General features: G+C 41.6%; 4 protein-coding genes across 5 annotated transcripts in view; 1 reads left to right on the forward strand and 3 right to left on the reverse strand.

The window, feature by feature from the left end:
* Positions 1–760: 760 nt before the first annotated feature.
* On the reverse strand, positions 761–1,712 carry LOC134180267 (uncharacterized). The gene is made up of 2 exons (XM_062647382.1): positions 1,500–1,712; positions 761–1,429 (listed from the first exon to the last, which is right to left on the reverse strand). Exons 1-2 carry the CDS (start codon positions 1,612–1,614, stop codon positions 1,005–1,007), a joined length of 540 nt encoding a protein of 179 aa, XP_062503366.1. The 5' UTR covers positions 1,615–1,712; the 3' UTR covers positions 761–1,004.
* Positions 1,713–3,438: 1,726 nt separating this feature from the next.
* LOC134179325 (protein phosphatase 1 regulatory subunit 36-like) lies at positions 3,439–8,928 on the reverse strand. The gene is made up of 16 exons (XM_062646192.1): positions 8,816–8,928; positions 8,411–8,501; positions 8,052–8,150; positions 7,622–7,980; positions 5,995–6,073; positions 5,834–5,938; positions 5,564–5,707; positions 5,305–5,347; positions 5,084–5,166; positions 4,932–5,023; positions 4,827–4,866; positions 4,739–4,762; positions 4,314–4,415; positions 4,071–4,106; positions 3,708–3,791; positions 3,439–3,636 (listed from the first exon to the last, which is right to left on the reverse strand). Exons 2-16 carry the CDS (start codon positions 8,494–8,496, stop codon positions 3,585–3,587), a joined length of 1,428 nt encoding a protein of 475 aa, XP_062502176.1. The 5' UTR covers positions 8,497–8,501; positions 8,816–8,928; the 3' UTR covers positions 3,439–3,584.
* Positions 8,929–8,945: 17 nt separating this feature from the next.
* On the forward strand, positions 8,946–9,935 carry LOC134179327 (large ribosomal subunit protein mL41-like). The gene is made up of 4 exons (XM_062646196.1): positions 8,946–9,050; positions 9,112–9,150; positions 9,610–9,674; positions 9,741–9,935. Exons 1-4 carry the CDS (start codon positions 8,963–8,965, stop codon positions 9,852–9,854), a joined length of 306 nt encoding a protein of 101 aa, XP_062502180.1. The 5' UTR covers positions 8,946–8,962; the 3' UTR covers positions 9,855–9,935.
* The window catches only part of LOC134179326 (WD repeat-containing protein 62-like), an 18,006-nt gene continuing 12,012 nt past the window's right edge, over positions 9,852–15,845 (reverse strand). Inside the window, exons 27-37 of one of the 2 annotated variants that reach the window (XM_062646195.1) lie at positions 15,255–15,326; positions 15,133–15,187; positions 14,847–14,964; positions 14,160–14,226; positions 14,063–14,102; positions 13,809–14,001; positions 11,469–11,727; positions 11,267–11,329; positions 10,905–10,985; positions 10,570–10,635; positions 9,852–10,518 (exon numbers count right to left, since the gene is read on the reverse strand). In XM_062646195.1, the coding sequence (XP_062502179.1) occupies positions 10,054–10,518; positions 10,570–10,635; positions 10,905–10,985; positions 11,267–11,329; positions 11,469–11,727; positions 13,809–14,001; positions 14,063–14,102; positions 14,160–14,226; positions 14,847–14,964; positions 15,133–15,187; positions 15,255–15,326 (1,479 nt within the window). In that variant the 3' untranslated portion in view covers positions 9,852–10,053. Of the gene's footprint in view, positions 10,519–10,569; positions 10,636–10,904; positions 10,986–11,266; positions 11,330–11,468; positions 11,728–13,808; positions 14,014–14,062; positions 14,103–14,159; positions 14,227–14,846; positions 14,965–15,132; positions 15,188–15,254; positions 15,327–15,845 lie in introns of both variants that reach the window. The other variant, XM_062646194.1, reaches the window with a different exon arrangement.

A 15,845-nucleotide genomic window follows, 5' to 3' on the forward strand; every position in this document is an offset into this window, starting at 1 on the left:
AACAAAGTTGCTACACTTGAAGATAAATACCTCAGATGTTAACTTGCTCAGCTATTCAATCTAAACAACGTCATTACTAGTTTAATTAAATAATTATTTATTATGTGTCGTGCTCAACCAGATCAGTCTGGTTTGTAAAGTCTATTACAAGTACCGGAAGCAAACCCTGCTTCAGAAGTACTTAGACCATCACGGCTGTCTAGAAAGAAGACATGACTTTACGAAGGATCCGAGTAGATCCCAGAAGCACTGTTTTCTGTAAGTGCTGCAGGTTGTGATGAGAATCGTCACAACCTGCAGCATTATTATAATTAAATAATATTATTTATTATTATTATTTATTATTATTAATGTGTGTCGTGCTCAACCAGATCAGTCTGGTTTGTAAAGTCTATTACAAGTACTGGAAGCAAACCCTGCTTCAGAAGTACTTAGACCATCACGGCTGTTAATATTATTATTAAATTTAAAAAAATTAATATGTCGTGCTCAACCAGATCAGTCTGGTTTGTAGTCTATTACAAGTACCGAAAGCAAACCCTGCTTCAGAAGTACTTAGACCATCACGGCTGTCTAGAAAGCAGACATGACTTTATGAAGAATCCAAGTAGATCCCATATTATTATTAATTAATTAAACTAGAACTATCATTTTATTATAACAAGTGACATGTGTAGTATTTGTGACTAATTACACAGTACAGTACAGCTGCCTTCACTCCTGCTCTACACCAACTGCAACAGATAGTCAGAAACACAACTTCACAAGAATAGCTATGTATTACAAGCAGTGTAATCATATAAACAGCCATGCAGAGTGTGGCTATTCCAGTGTAATATCATTCTAGCTAAGTTAATTAATGGATATAAGTATCGTACTTCCAGCAATGGCCACTAATAGCAAGTCAATTTCGCAATGTTCTTCTCACTCCTAGCAACAGCTCCATCTTTAGAATAGCACATCTGCAACACTAACCTATACATCCTAAGTCTCTACTCTAGACGTCATGTTTGAGGCGTGTTATCATCATCACCAGCCTCATTCATTTCAATTTCAGCATCGTCCAATAAATTTACTGATTCGTCAGTTTTCACTGCTTTTCTATTGGGTATGACGTCATCCACTCTATGTCTCCGATCAGGCAAACTTGCCACACAGCAGAAACACCACGACCTGCCGTTGTCATCACTGTCTTCACTGTTTAGTGACTCTTCAGATCCACGCTCACTCCACTCATCCTCATCTCTCACAGGAGGTCCAGCAAACGGTCTGAATGAGTCTTCACTGACGTCGAGGGGTCCGCCTACCGTTTGATCTGTAGACTGAATGGAGTCTTGTTGACTGCGAACTCTCGTCATCTCGCGAACCATTTGACGGCCGACTTTTCGATCATTCGTATCTCTAAATTTTAGAGCATTCAGTCGGCGTTCTGCCGCGTAAAAACGTCATTTTCTGAGTGCAATCTCTACAGTAGCGAGAGAAACTCGTCGACATCTTACCAAGAGTTTCAAGCGGCATTTCACCGCCTCTTTGTACATCTGGCGGGTCTGGGAGCAATACCGAACCAGAAGCGACAAAATCATTATCAAACGACATACCGCGATATCCGGGCATTGCTCAAGATAGACAATGGTCTGGACTGCAAGGAACTCACGAGTGATTGGTGCATGTTGAATGGGTAGTTTCAACGTTAATATACGGTGTATTGCAATTTTTACTGTACTACCAATCTAGAGAGAAAGAAATACTGGTAGAGGTCCACATACATGCCCACATAGACAACACTGTTTGACAAAAATTCAAAGCTAACAGAAGCATTCTTGATTTTTCTAAAATTTTGATATAAAAAGCAACAGTGTTGAAAAAGAAGAACAATCATGTAATTAAAAATGATCATATATCGTTGTATGGACATGTGTATACGTATTTATGACTGTACATTATCTTAGTCACAAACTAACTGAACATGTTTAATTAGTCCTGTTATGGTCTGTAATGTCTGCTCAGCGTGATGGCTATTTGTAGCAATAAAATGTATCGCTGCGCACAGACACACACACACACACACACACACACACACACACACACACACACACACACACACACACACACACACACATTCATTCATTCATTCATTCATTCATTCATTCATTGTCCGCTACTCGTGTACAAGTTCACGACTTCTCTACTGATTAGAATTCAACCATCGCTTGTGTGCTTGTTCATGTGCATAGAGACCAATATGAGAATGACAATCGCGATGACAGATGGCGCACACATATTGACTTGTAATTACTCCTTGAGCCATTTGCTGGTGTATGTGTCGTCGTTCTTCTAATTTTCTATTCTCTCATCCTCAAATTTCTTCAGACCAGATGACACTTTCTTCCTCCAAACCAAACGATCAGACGCTAGTGACTCCCAATTGTCCTGATTGATGCCCACATTCTGCAGATGATGACGCAGCATGTCTTTATATCTAAGTTTTTGGCCACCAGTTCTTCTCTTGGCATTTAACAACTGTCCATAGAACACTTGCGTTGGTAGCCTTCTGTCATTCATTCTTGTGACATGACCAACCCATTGTAGTTGTTGTTTTGTTATCATACATTCAATCCCTGTCATACCAGATCATTTCAGAACCTCACTATTTGTCACTCTTTCACTCCAATGAATTCGCAAGATACGACGCAGACTACGAAGATGGAATTTTTCAAGTTCTTTAATGTTTTTCCGGTAAAGCGTCCATGATTGTGACCCATATAAAAGAGTTGTAAGAATGACTGCCTTGTATACTTTGATTTTAGCTTTTACTTTGATACCTCTTTGACTCCACAGCCTCTTTGAAGTGCACCATATGATCTGTTTGCTTTTTGCAAGCGTGTAGCAATGTCATTATTTATGGTGCAATCATCAGAGATGACACTACCAAGATAAGAAAATGTAGATACTTTCTTTAATGCTTCTCCAGAAACAAAGATATCATTCATCAGCTGTTGTTTCTGCTCCTGGAGCAGGTTGAAACACACACACACACACACACACACACACACACACACACACACACACACACACACACACACACACACGCACGCACGCACGCACACACGCACACACACACACACACACACACAGACAACACACCACAACACACCACATCACAACACAACACAACACAACACACCACACCACACCACACCACAACACACCACACCACACCACACCACACCACACCACACCACACCACACCACACCACACCACACCACACCACACCACACCACACCACACCACACCACACCACACCACACCACACCACACCACACCGAACCACACCACACCCCACCACACCACACTTCATCACACCACACCCCATCTGGCATCACGCCTAGCAAATAAAACAACACTTACAGTGATGCTTCAGATGTCTGTTCTCAATGTCAAAACCACATGCGTTACTTAATCTGCAATACCAATTCAATAACTGCTATTAATTAATGAAAAAAGTAAAACAGTTTTGCTGTGTAGAAAACTAAAATTATTCAGACTAGCAAAAATACTTGATTTGCCATTTGTTTGTTGATAATTAATTTTCTGAAAGGTTGGGGAACTGAACAGATGAACCACCACTGCCATCACTGCACAAACAGATATACAACATTTCAATGTTTTTGTCTAATTAACCATCAGATCAAGTACATTACAGTACCAGTCTTCCAAATGAACCAATGACAAAGTATTCACGTCAAATGTGCAGAGAGGCTCACCAATAATACCAAGTCTGCTTGGAAAACTGCATAGAAAAATACATTGATTCTAAATTCTAAATGCTTTTAGACTATATTGTGTGGTGTGGTGTGGTGGTGGTGGTGGTGGTGGTGGTGGTGGTGGTGGTGGTGTGTGTGTGTGTGTGTGTGTGTGTGTGTGTGTGTGTGTGTGTGTGTGTGTGTGTGTGTGTGTGTGTGTGTGCGAGTATGTGTGTGTGTGTGTGTGTGTGTGTGTGTGTGTGTGTGTGTGTGTGTGTGTGTGTGCTCACTATATATAATCACGTGTTTAAGTCCAATTACTATACCTTGGTCGTTGTTCTCTTGATGGCAAAGAAGGCGGGCTGCAGAACAACAGCAACAAATGCCAAAACAACAACAACAACAACAACAACAGTAATTTAATAATAATACCATACAGTAACAGTGAGTAGTTACAACCAACTATGTTGTACAACAGCAATGACACATAGTGACAACTATTCCAATAACACTATACGTAGGTACAAGTTTTACTTGCAAACTAACAGTCTCTAAGTATTGTAGCTTACCATGAACGAGAACGCTTCTGTCTTTCTAGATAGCTAGAAAATAGCCAAGCAGCTGCTTCCTTTGTTGTTGGCAGAACAGAGGCAAGAATGGGTGTATGACCACTAGAATAAGAAACATTGCTGGTAATGTTAGTATCAACTTGTGTTGAATAGATTGTACCCTGCATTATGGCTCTGTAGTATGATTTCCAGAGTAAACAACCATACACAAAATACACAGACAGTCACACAGAGACACAGAGATACAGCAAAACAGCGAAATAGGCAGATCTAAACAGACAAACAAACCGACAGATAGATAGATAGATCAACAGCCAGACAGGCACACACACACACACACACACACACACACACGTGCACACACACACACACACACACACACACACACACACACACACACACACACACACACAAGCAAGGCATACCTGATCAGAGCACAATACCGGCGTCTAAGTAAAAATACACAAATGATTAAAAACTGAATTAACTTTCCTAAATCAGAGCTTTATGTACTTTTCTTTTTTGGAACTGTTGTATGGTCTTAGAAAAGGTGCTACATATAAAACAGATACATAATTTAAAATTATTTCAGTTGCACTTGAAAGTCAATAAACAAACATCGAGAGCTCCACGGAATGTCCTCATTGTCTTCCCAGGAACTGCTTCCACACAGACGCTTTTGAACGTTAAACAAATCTGAGCGAAAGATTCTGCAGAAAGGAAAGGACAAACTGCCTAACGAATGGAAAAAAGAAAAGAAAATAGAGCACCTGCCCAACTCTTCACATATCCATTGCCAGTGTTGTTGTCTAAATGTAAGCCATGTTGCCAAGACAAGAAATTCATAGATAGCCTGACAAAATAGGAATAAGCAACAATATTAAGTGGTGTGTGTGTGTGTGTGTGTGTGTGTGTGTGTGTGTGTGTGTGTGTGTGTGTGTGTGTGTGTGTGTGTGTGTGTGTGTGTGTGTGTGTTTGCACAGTAGTTCACCTCATACAGAGTTCTGTCAGCACGCGTTTTTGACGTTCTCCATCTAGCAAACACAACTCAAGTAGCACCAACATATCATCCAACATTGAAGTAGAGAAAGACTTAATTAAGTGAGACCAACATTCTCATATTCTCCGCAGTAGCTGCTTTGAGCAGAGAACATAAGAACAATCTGGGCATGGCATTAATTGTTTAATTAATTAACTGCCAATACAATAGTTGTTCACATATGAACTAGATCTAGAGTAAAGCTACTGACTTTCCAGTTTCTGTGTGATGATATGCAGGAATTTCAAATCCGAGGACAAGCATACAATATTTCTCTCCGAGAAGTCTATGCTTGATCTCTTTGTCTGCTCTACCATCGATAATGGCCATCTTATCCTCAATTGCTGTAACCATGCTGAACAGAAACATCATCATCCATTACATGTACGTACACACACACACACACACACACACACACACACACACACACACACACACACACACACACACACACACACACACACACAGCTACATGTTGTACTTCTCTTTCTTTTGCTGCAATTCCTTCTTTTCCAGTACTTTCAACTTTAGAAAGCTGTCAATGTATATTAACGTTGACCGCAACATGTCATCAAACTGAGTTTTGCTAACAAAAAATTTACATAAATTTCCTATAATAAATTTCAGTAATTTTCCACCCACTTGATAAGATCTTCAAATTTTAATGGCAACGACTTTTTCCTACGTCTACATCTAGTGCTTAATCTTGACAAAGCCACAGCTACGAAACAACCCTTAATTATTATAACATAATTAATCCACAAGTACAGAGTGTAAGTATGTGCATTACAAACATTAAGAAGTTATACGAATATAAATTCATTGCATATTAACTTTATGAGTAGAAAACAAGAAGATACTAAACTTTGTGCTCAGAAAGTCTTGCATACGTATATGGCTTTTGATCTCGTATTCACACAACCAAGATTAGAAAGACTTAGAATGTGGTAGTTAAGCATTCGCGCTTGTCTGTACCTGCAATAACCAGTAAATCAATTATGTAAACTAAACTATGTAATTACAGTCTTTTGTCTCTTCGGAGGCAGGCATTGTGAAGACAAAAGAAACTCCTGTGTCTACCACTAAATTTGAACATCTAGCACTAGCTCCTGGTGACAATACAAATCCCGGATAATCGATTCCCCTTATAACAAAGTCACGTCTCGCCATGCCTGTTGGACGTCGTCAGTTCCAAGACATTGTTGCCGTTGTATGAAACAAATGTAGTGAATGTGGCAACTATTCGACGCAAGTACACTGTACATATATATATATATATATATATATATATATATATATATATATATATATATATATATATATATGGGTAGCCTCAAAGTTCCAGACCGTCTCCCAAAAGAAATGAGACGGTCTGGATCTACTTCTGATCAAACCGAGTTCGGAAGAGATCCGAGTCAGCCAATCAGCAAGCTGCAGTCACTAAACGTCAAGAGTTCTGTAATGACATGTGCAGCTTCTGGCAAAGGCGTGTTCGACATTGCCAGTTTGTAATTGATTGCATGCATGCGCGTCTTCCGTATACTTCAGAACTCGGTTTTGAGACGGTCTGGAACTTCGAGGCTAGTTTAGAACCAAATACTAAAAATATCTTGCTCTTATCGATGTCACTAGTACTATACCACACGCTCTGTGCATACTGTCCGAGGGCAGGAATGAGCAGTTTCAATTCGGTGGAGATCTGATGCGCCGTTTTAGAGAAATTCGCGTGCGAGTGAAGGCAGGTTCGATCAACAAAAAATCGCGTTGTCCCAAGAGAATTATGGAAGACAACGACACCTTCACTGTCGAGGTCAATCGATTCGGCGTGCGCAAGCAAAATTTGGTGGCGCTGTGACTCGCTGTTAGGGAGATACGCGAGTACATAGAAACACACAGACACAGCTCTCCCTTTACGAGCTCTCGTATAGCTATACATGTATCTAGAGATTGACCTGATTTGCTTCGCTCATTCTCTGTTGCAAGAATTAACAAACTGCATGAACATTACTGTATGTTATTGTTAGAACCATAAACAAAGGGTTTGCTAAATTGAATTACCTCAGCCATACATGTGATAAGTACAATCTGAAGTTGCACACGTTCATACACTTGTGCAACACCCCCTCTACAACAACATGTAGCCATGCACAAAGTAGCTGATTTGGCACCCACACAATCAAACTCATTGCATGCACTCAACTACCAATAATGTACACACACTGCACCACAGCTAGTGATTGAAAATGAGTGATATATATGCCATACACACCTTTGATATGATCAAGTGTTACTTTCGTTGCTGGTTGTTTAGCTTCTTCCTTGGCGTCGTTTCTTTGAGTCTGACTCTCTGTTGATCTATTATGGCCTCCACCATGCTCCAGTTTAGTTACATTTGCCACGTTTGTTGCAAGCTGTTGTACTTCTTCATTCGCACGAGTTTTTTGAGTTTGACTCTCCTTTCGTCTAGGTTGGCCATCACCGTGTGCAAGTTTGCTGACAATTCTCAATCTTGAATCATTGGTGGACTTTGCAAACTGGCTGGCTAACACCTGAGCAAATTGTTTGGTATGATCTGGATGCCCAAATGGAACACAGCTAGGAAGCCAAGGCATGTACTCAAACATTTCTCTAACAGACATGACGACGATTTATAGATGTTGTTCTCTTCAAATGCAGGAAAAGTAGCAAACAGGTTTTACCTTTTGCGATTCTTCTCTGGCTCTTGGTATCTGAGATGCATGTGAACGGCAGTTCCTGTTGACATTGTGTCTGAAAGTTCTAATCGTTTCAATATGGCACTACAAAAAAGCAAGTATCAGTATCAGTGCAAACAGAAATGCAAAGACAATCGAGTAAGTTGTAAGTTGATGTAAAGGTTTGGACACACTTGCATACAATTTGCAACACATCACCACCGCCACCACCACTGCCACCACCACCACCACCACCACCATTACCACAAGCACTGCCGCAACCACCACCACCACCACCACCACTACCACCACCACCACCATTATTATTATTGTTATCATTAATGTTACTTTAAAACAATTCTTACTGGTTTGGTTTAAACTCGAGATCCTGAAGTGAATCTCGCCACTCCCAAATGCCGAAGCTTGCCAGATCGTTTGTATCTTGCTGCATCTTCACTATTTAGACATTAAAAAATTATATTATTATCATTTAGATTAATTATATTATTAATTAATTAATTAATTAATTAATTAACATTAACAACTACAGCTAATACACAACACATACAAAGTGTGTACACATTTCTACGTCCACAACACACAAGGTGCGAACCCTAGACGTTTTCCTAAAACGACAACCTAAAGTGACGTATAATTCAGCCAAAATAGCGTCACTCTACAAGCTAAGTATAGCTAATTAGAAAATGCGACATTTTGCAAAGTCACTTTGATTTGCAACATGTACAGCATGCAGACATCAAGCAACTCACCCTTTTAGTTCTCAATGCAATTCATGGAAATTATTGTGGTAATCGAGCCGTTCAAGCTCCGGTCGCTACGAAAGGCAAACAAACGTTTCCTGTACACAAACCACGCCCACTTGCGCTGTTACGCCTGCGCAGTATGTATTGACCAAAATGCCTTTGAATGTGATACGTGGGCTGATGCGAGGAGCTAAACGAGGCAATCTGACGTCTAAAAGAGGCAACAGGCTATTCTACAAAGGTCTTGATTTGTTAGGAAAATGAGTAGGTCTAGGGATGGTGATTGTGTTGCTTGTGTTGAGGTCGTGGTGCCAAGTCGACGGGATTTCACACTAAGAAAGGTGACCTCTGCTTGTTCTTGTGTTTGTCGAGATCTGCGCGCGTGTCACTCTGCATTCATCGGTTGTCGAGATTGTATCCGGGCTCTTCACCGGCTCCATCGTTCCCCGGATATATTTCTATATGAAAACATCCGGGGAACGAAAGGGGGTAAAGAGACTGGCTCGAGTCTAGTGTTTGTCCGTGCGTCTGACGTTCTTTCCTACGTGTTTGTCATTCATTGTTCTGTCGGATGTAAAAATCATTGCTAGGATACCCTTGTCATAGCAACAAAAATTTTGTCACTATTATGGAACCGATAATTCCTCTAGGAAATTTAGGGTTAGGGGATGAGGGTGAGGGTTAGGGTTAGCGACAATTTTATAGAGTTTTGTCTGTCACTGTTATGTCTTTTTCATCTGATTGATGGATTGTTGGATGACTATATGATGACCATATTATCATTAATGCTTGTTCATTAGGTAGTTACATTGTACAGCAACATAAGGTGCCGCAGTTTATTGTTCCAGACCTGACAGGGTTTCAGGCAAGTGTCGAGCAGTTGATCCAGCGTTCTCAGTCATACTAACCTGTTGTGTTGTCTTCCTTATAGTTAAAGCCTTATGTGTCTCATAAAACACCCAAAGTTTTGAATCCTCCTCTTACTGTAGACGAGTTGAAGTCACACATACGACCCACTCAAACAGCAGACACAACAGACGAATAGCAGAGTATATTATAATGTAATCGAATACCGTACGTCTCTGATATGAAAAATAAAGATATAACACATTGTCTTTCCAATTCGTCCAACATTGTATATTCTCTACTTGAAACTGGGCTGCTTGGTAGCTGCAGAGTAGAGGTGGCACAAGTATGCAAGTATGTATGTAAACACTAATTGGTCACTTGTTCATTCAGCGTGTTCATTCAGCGTCTCCCTTTGCTGCCAGTTTCTTTCCTACTAACTCCAGAAGAGCGTCTGAGTATTGCTCCAGTAATACGTTTGTGTGACTATCTACAGCCATGCTGGCTGCTGTTTGTCTGCTGCTTGATTGATCGTTCACGTCTCTTAGCATGTCTTCTAATGACTTGACGATTTGTCCTCCTCCCGGTTTCTCTCGCCATTCGGTCAGTAGTGTGTGTGATCGTTGCAGTAAGTGTCTCATTTGGTTGTGAATGTCTCTAATCTCCTTCTCCACGTCGTCTGTTTGGAGAGCTTGTGTTGATGTCGCATCGCTGCTGGACTCAACAGGTAACACAGTTGCAGCACCAATCGCACCTTCCTGCACAACCTGCTCTTGATCTGGTTGTTGTTGTTGTGGTGGTGGTTGTGGTGGTGGTTGATTGGCCTTCGCTGCTCGACGTGCAGCTCTTGCTTCTTGCGCTCTCTGTGGCAACTGCTGGTTTCAATGATACAAAAACTGTGAGTAACCATCTACCTTTGATTGTGTTACAAGAACAGGAGATTCAGCCGGTTGTTCAGGTAAAACGCGATGTTTCCTTTTCTACAACAGTGTTCAATAATTCAGGCTTATATGTATGGCTGCATACTTGTGTGTGTGTGTGTGTGTGTGTGTGTGTGTGTGTGTGTGTGTGTGTGTGTGTGTATGTGTGTGTGTGTGTGTGTGTGTGTATGTGTGTGTGTGTGTGTGTGCACGTGTGTGTGTGTGTGTGTGTGTGTGTGTGTGTGTGTGTGTGTGTGTGTGTGTGTGTGTGTGTGTGTGTGTGTGTGTGTGTGTGTGTGTGTGTGTGTGTGTGTGTACAACAGACATACAGGCGGTGAATCATTTGAGCTTTTGTTTTCTTCTCTTTGATTCTGTTTGGCATCTGCCTTTGATGGAGCCTTCCATCCAAGCTACATAATACAGACAGACACACAGTATTATGTCACACAGAAATGACAGACAGACAGATAGACGAACAAACAGACAGACAGACAGACAGACAGACACACAGACAGAGGCAGACACACAGACAGAGACAGACACACAGACAGACAGACAGACAGAGACAGACATACAGACAGAGACAGACAGGCAGACAGACAGACAGACAGACAGACAGAAACAGACAGCAAGTAATTGATCAGACAGCACTGAGTAATGGTTGCACTCCGCACACATCAAACCACATTACCTCCTCCAGTCTCTTCCTCGTTCTCTTCACTTCTTCAGCCATCGCAGTTTTTCTCTCCTCTATCTGTTCAAAACGTTTCCCTTCAATTTCACAGTATACAACAAAATCTGGCAAACAGACCATGCAATCTGTGTGTAACAACATGCATGCAGTTTCTTCCCACAATTATTATATTTGCAAATGGTTAACTTAATAATCTCACCGACTTCTCTGACACAGTAGCAATACCAACAAATGGCACTGTTGGTGGCCTTCGGTTTTCTGGCTCTGAGACAACACTGACTACTTCCTTTTCTTCTTCTTCTTCTTCTTCTTCTTCTTCTTCTTCTTCTTCTTCTTCTTCTTCTTCTTGTGATTTATCAACAGCCATAGATGCTGGTTTTGTCTCAGTTGGAGTTTGCAATGGTATCTTGTTCACGCAAATATCAGTTTCACTCTTCTCTTCTCCATCAGGTTGTTGCCTACATGAACATACACTTAGTGGTGTTGATAGTACTGGACATATAGTCACATGAATAAATGGATGAGCAGGTATATCAAGTTCAGTGTTATCAGACAGCTATAACCAAGGTACAACTGCCAAATAACAAGAATACACACACACACACACACACACACACACACACACACACACACACACACACACACACACACACACACACACACAATGTCATGTATGTATGTATATATGTAGGTGTGTGTGTGTGTGTGTGTGTGTGTGTGTGTGTGTGTGTGTCAACAGCTGGAGGTGTTTACCCAACAGCTGGAGGTGTTTACCCACCCCAAAGCAACACACCGACTAAGATACTAACATAGTAACATACAAATGCAAATACGACAACAAGTACTACACATTCCAATAAAGTACAAATTAAATATTTTCCAAGTATTATAGATTCTAATAGAAAGTCCCACCGACATCTGTATTTCTCTGGCAATGTTGTAATGCATGCTGTGTAAGCCCCAAACCACTTCTCTCAATCATGATAAAACATTCCAATCACAGACAATGCCTAATTGAGTTGCCCTCATCTTCAAACAATTTACCAAATTAGTCAGAGCCATAGGACACCACACAGCCTGTGCAGCCATGGCTGCTCAGGTTTTCAAGTTGACTTTGGTCTGCATCACAAACTGCCACTTCCGGTCTTGGTGCCAGGTAATTAAATAAGTAATATATTTTCACCTATGGGCACAACCAAAATTCTAAATTCTAGTCGAACTTAGAAGACCATCTCCCATTGGGCTGGCATTCAGTTCACTAGCAACTGGGTAACGAATGCATAGAAACTAAGGCTAGTTATCCGGGTAGTTTTGCAAGGTAACGGTCACTTGACAAGGGTGTTACTTAAGCCACGCCCATGTAACGCGCGCTAGGCTATAACTTAAATTCTGCTCCTACATAACACTAAAGTGCGTTCACGAATTAGAGCGACTGGTGGAATGTAGGGTACACCTTAAGGCGTGGCGTAGTGTTTGTGTAAAGGGATGTTATATTGTCACAGGAGGCAATTAACATCTATGTTTCAGAGCGTATGGTGTCAATGACAAATTAGTTAACTATAGTGTTACGTGAAAGTGTACGTATGAACGTGTTGCCTCTGGCTGCCTCGCTGGCTTGAAACGTGGTTTGCTTCATGATGCAATGGTCTACTAAAACTTGTACTTTTGCTATAGCCCGTGACAACAGACCTGAACGTTTCTAGGCGCTCACTGGTTGTATGTGTCAGTTGTCCCTTCTAGGAACAGCTGTATGTACCAGATACATACACTCATTCACTTCTGGCTCAGAGAAACGTCTGGAAACCACGAGAACTTGACTAATTTGACCATATCAAAACCAAACTGACCAGCATTTAGTGCATTCTTGAGCGTTGATGGCATCACTATGAGGACTCTGACCTCCTCTGACCTGTAGTTATGCTGCACAGCACAACACAGGGATTGCTGGGATTACGATGGAAAACATCAAGCATCTGTGTAGAGAAGGTATAGCAAACGTTACTGTGGAAAAGTGGGCAAACTGCGTGAGGCACGTGCACGTACGTGAGAAGGTGGAAAAGCATTACAGGACAATACACGGTGTGCTAGGCGACGTTGTAGAGCAGATGGTCATTGAATTCGAAGTTCGTCCTGAATCAGAAGATTCGTCGTCGTGTGAAACTGAAAGTTCCAAGGACGAAGAGTAGAAACGGATCCTAGACGCACTCTTTCCTAGCTAACTGACACTCCACCTGGGAAGTTTACTGTGTTGGGTTACTGTTAACAGCCTGCTAGCTATAACAATTATGTACTTAGCTTTATGCAATTAACCCTAATCCCGCCTTTCTCCGCCCCCTAACTCATTAAAATACAGGAAATTGGCTCTACTAACTTCAGTTACGTCTCTGTAGCCCAACGGTGAGTGTAATTAGATCCGGCAAGTGAAGACCTTTCGATTGATACCAATATCCGCCCGGAGGGCAACAGATTCGTCGCACAAATGGCCACATTCCACCAGTCTCTCTAATGCGTGAACGCACTATAGTGCATGTTTTCTCACCTCACTGATACCTTCTTCATGCTTTCTGAAAGAAATTTGGCCGTTAGGCTCCTCCGCGGACTCATCGTTGCCTCTGAGCTCCCCTCATTGTAATGGCCAAACACACGATCGGCTACAGATTCATTCAAACTCTCGAACGTTGTCCGAAACAACTCGTCTTGAACGGCAGCAGCAACGTCTCCAACAATTGGTTCTAGATAAATAACTTAGAAATGATGGAAAAATTTTGCTTGTAGACTCAATGATGTAGTTACTGTCTGGCTCATCAGGAGTCGATGGCTCCGACTCAGCATTCTGTGTTTACAGTAATCTGTTAGGCTGGTTGACTAATGGTTGTAACTTACTTCCTACCTGCTCATCTTCGGTGTCATTGGCATCACTTTGTGAAGAAACTGGTGTAGTCCACACTTCAAAAAAACTAAAAAATGAGAAGTTATAACATGCTGGCAATACAAAATTTAGTTTATTTAATTAATCCAAGAAATTAGTGATTAGCCATGTAGCTGTGTGTGTGTGTGTGTGTGTGTGTGTGTGTGTGTGTGTGTGTGTGTGTGTGTGTGTGTGTGTGTGTGTGTGTGTGTGTGTGTGTGTGTGTGTGTGTGTGTGTCAAAAGCCTCCGACTGCGACAAAGTCCATCAGCCACTGGGGTCCTGGTGGGACTTCAGGTGCCCACATCACAGTTGGCATCTCAGTCAGTGCTCCTGCGAGCACCCGCCCAGGCTTCAGGAGATTGCTTAGCACGGCCCATAGCTCCTACTTAGTGCACAGGAACCCAGCCATCTGGCTGGGGCATTACCGTTTAACGGCAGCTCCTTATCCATTTGCCATTTTTGCCATGTGTGTGTGTGTGTGTGTGTGTGTGTGTGTGTGTGTGTGTGTGTGTGTGTGTGTGTGTGTGTGTGTACATTAGCTTGTATTGTAGATACAAACAGATACTTGTTTAATTAATGTATGTCAACATGCTTTAATTAAGCCATCAGTTTTGTCTATCATGATAATACTTCATCAAAATAAACGACATGTGAATTGTAGACATACCTTGGACCTTCGGCAATTGCATTCTGTGTTGAGAACACCAGACTTGTGTCATCGTCGTCGTCACTCTTGTCTTCCTCACTCGCTTCTTGACACTTCTCCTCCGTTGGCGTTGAGTCTTCTGTTAGTTCAATCATCACTGATGAAGTGTGTGAGTCCGTGTGTGTGTGTGTGTGTGTGTGTGTGTGTGTGTGTGTGTGTGTGTGTGTGTGTGTGTGTGTGTGTGTGTGTGTGTGTGTGTGTGTGTCTCACTGTGCGTGTGTTTGCCAGGTTGGGAGACGACACACACCTGAATGAGGCTCAACTGATGATGATGAGTTACGTTCGGCCAAATTCATCACACACTATCATAGATGTTCACAGAATACGTCGAATAACAACACAATCTTTTGGCATATCAATGCGACTCACTGGTCTCTCTGCCCACTTGGCACGAGACTGCATGTTAGTCTCCTGTTGCTCTTGCTGCTGCTCTCCACGCACCTGGCATAATCAACACCACTTAATTAAGTCTGTTTACAGTCACATTAGCACTTGTACATGCAGACATGGAAACAAATATCTCGTATGACACACTGACAGTCAAACAAACAGACAAACAAACAAACAAATAAACAGACAAACAGACAGACAGATAGGCAGACAGACAAACAGACAGACAAAAAGACAGACAACCAGACATACAAACAGACATACAAAGAAACTAACAGATAAACAAACGACAAACTAACAGACAAACGGGGGTACAGTGGTGGGAAGTACCAACAGTCACGTCTTCCACAGCAGTTGTAGCTGAAATAGGCCAGTGGGAAGTTAGACAAAGTAGCTACTCTGCAAAATCTGACACCAAGAGGGAATATTTGTCACAACATTTCAACCACATAAGCCTTCTTCAGGTGACTATTTAAAATGACTAGTAACAATTTATTAACTAACAGACAAACAGACAGACAAACAGACAAACAAACAGACACACAAACAGACAAACAGACACACAAACAG

Source organism: Corticium candelabrum, chromosome 5 (assembly GCF_963422355.1).
Source record: "Corticium candelabrum chromosome 5, ooCorCand1.1, whole genome shotgun sequence".
NCBI lineage: Eukaryota > Metazoa > Porifera > Homoscleromorpha > Homosclerophorida > Plakinidae > Corticium > Corticium candelabrum.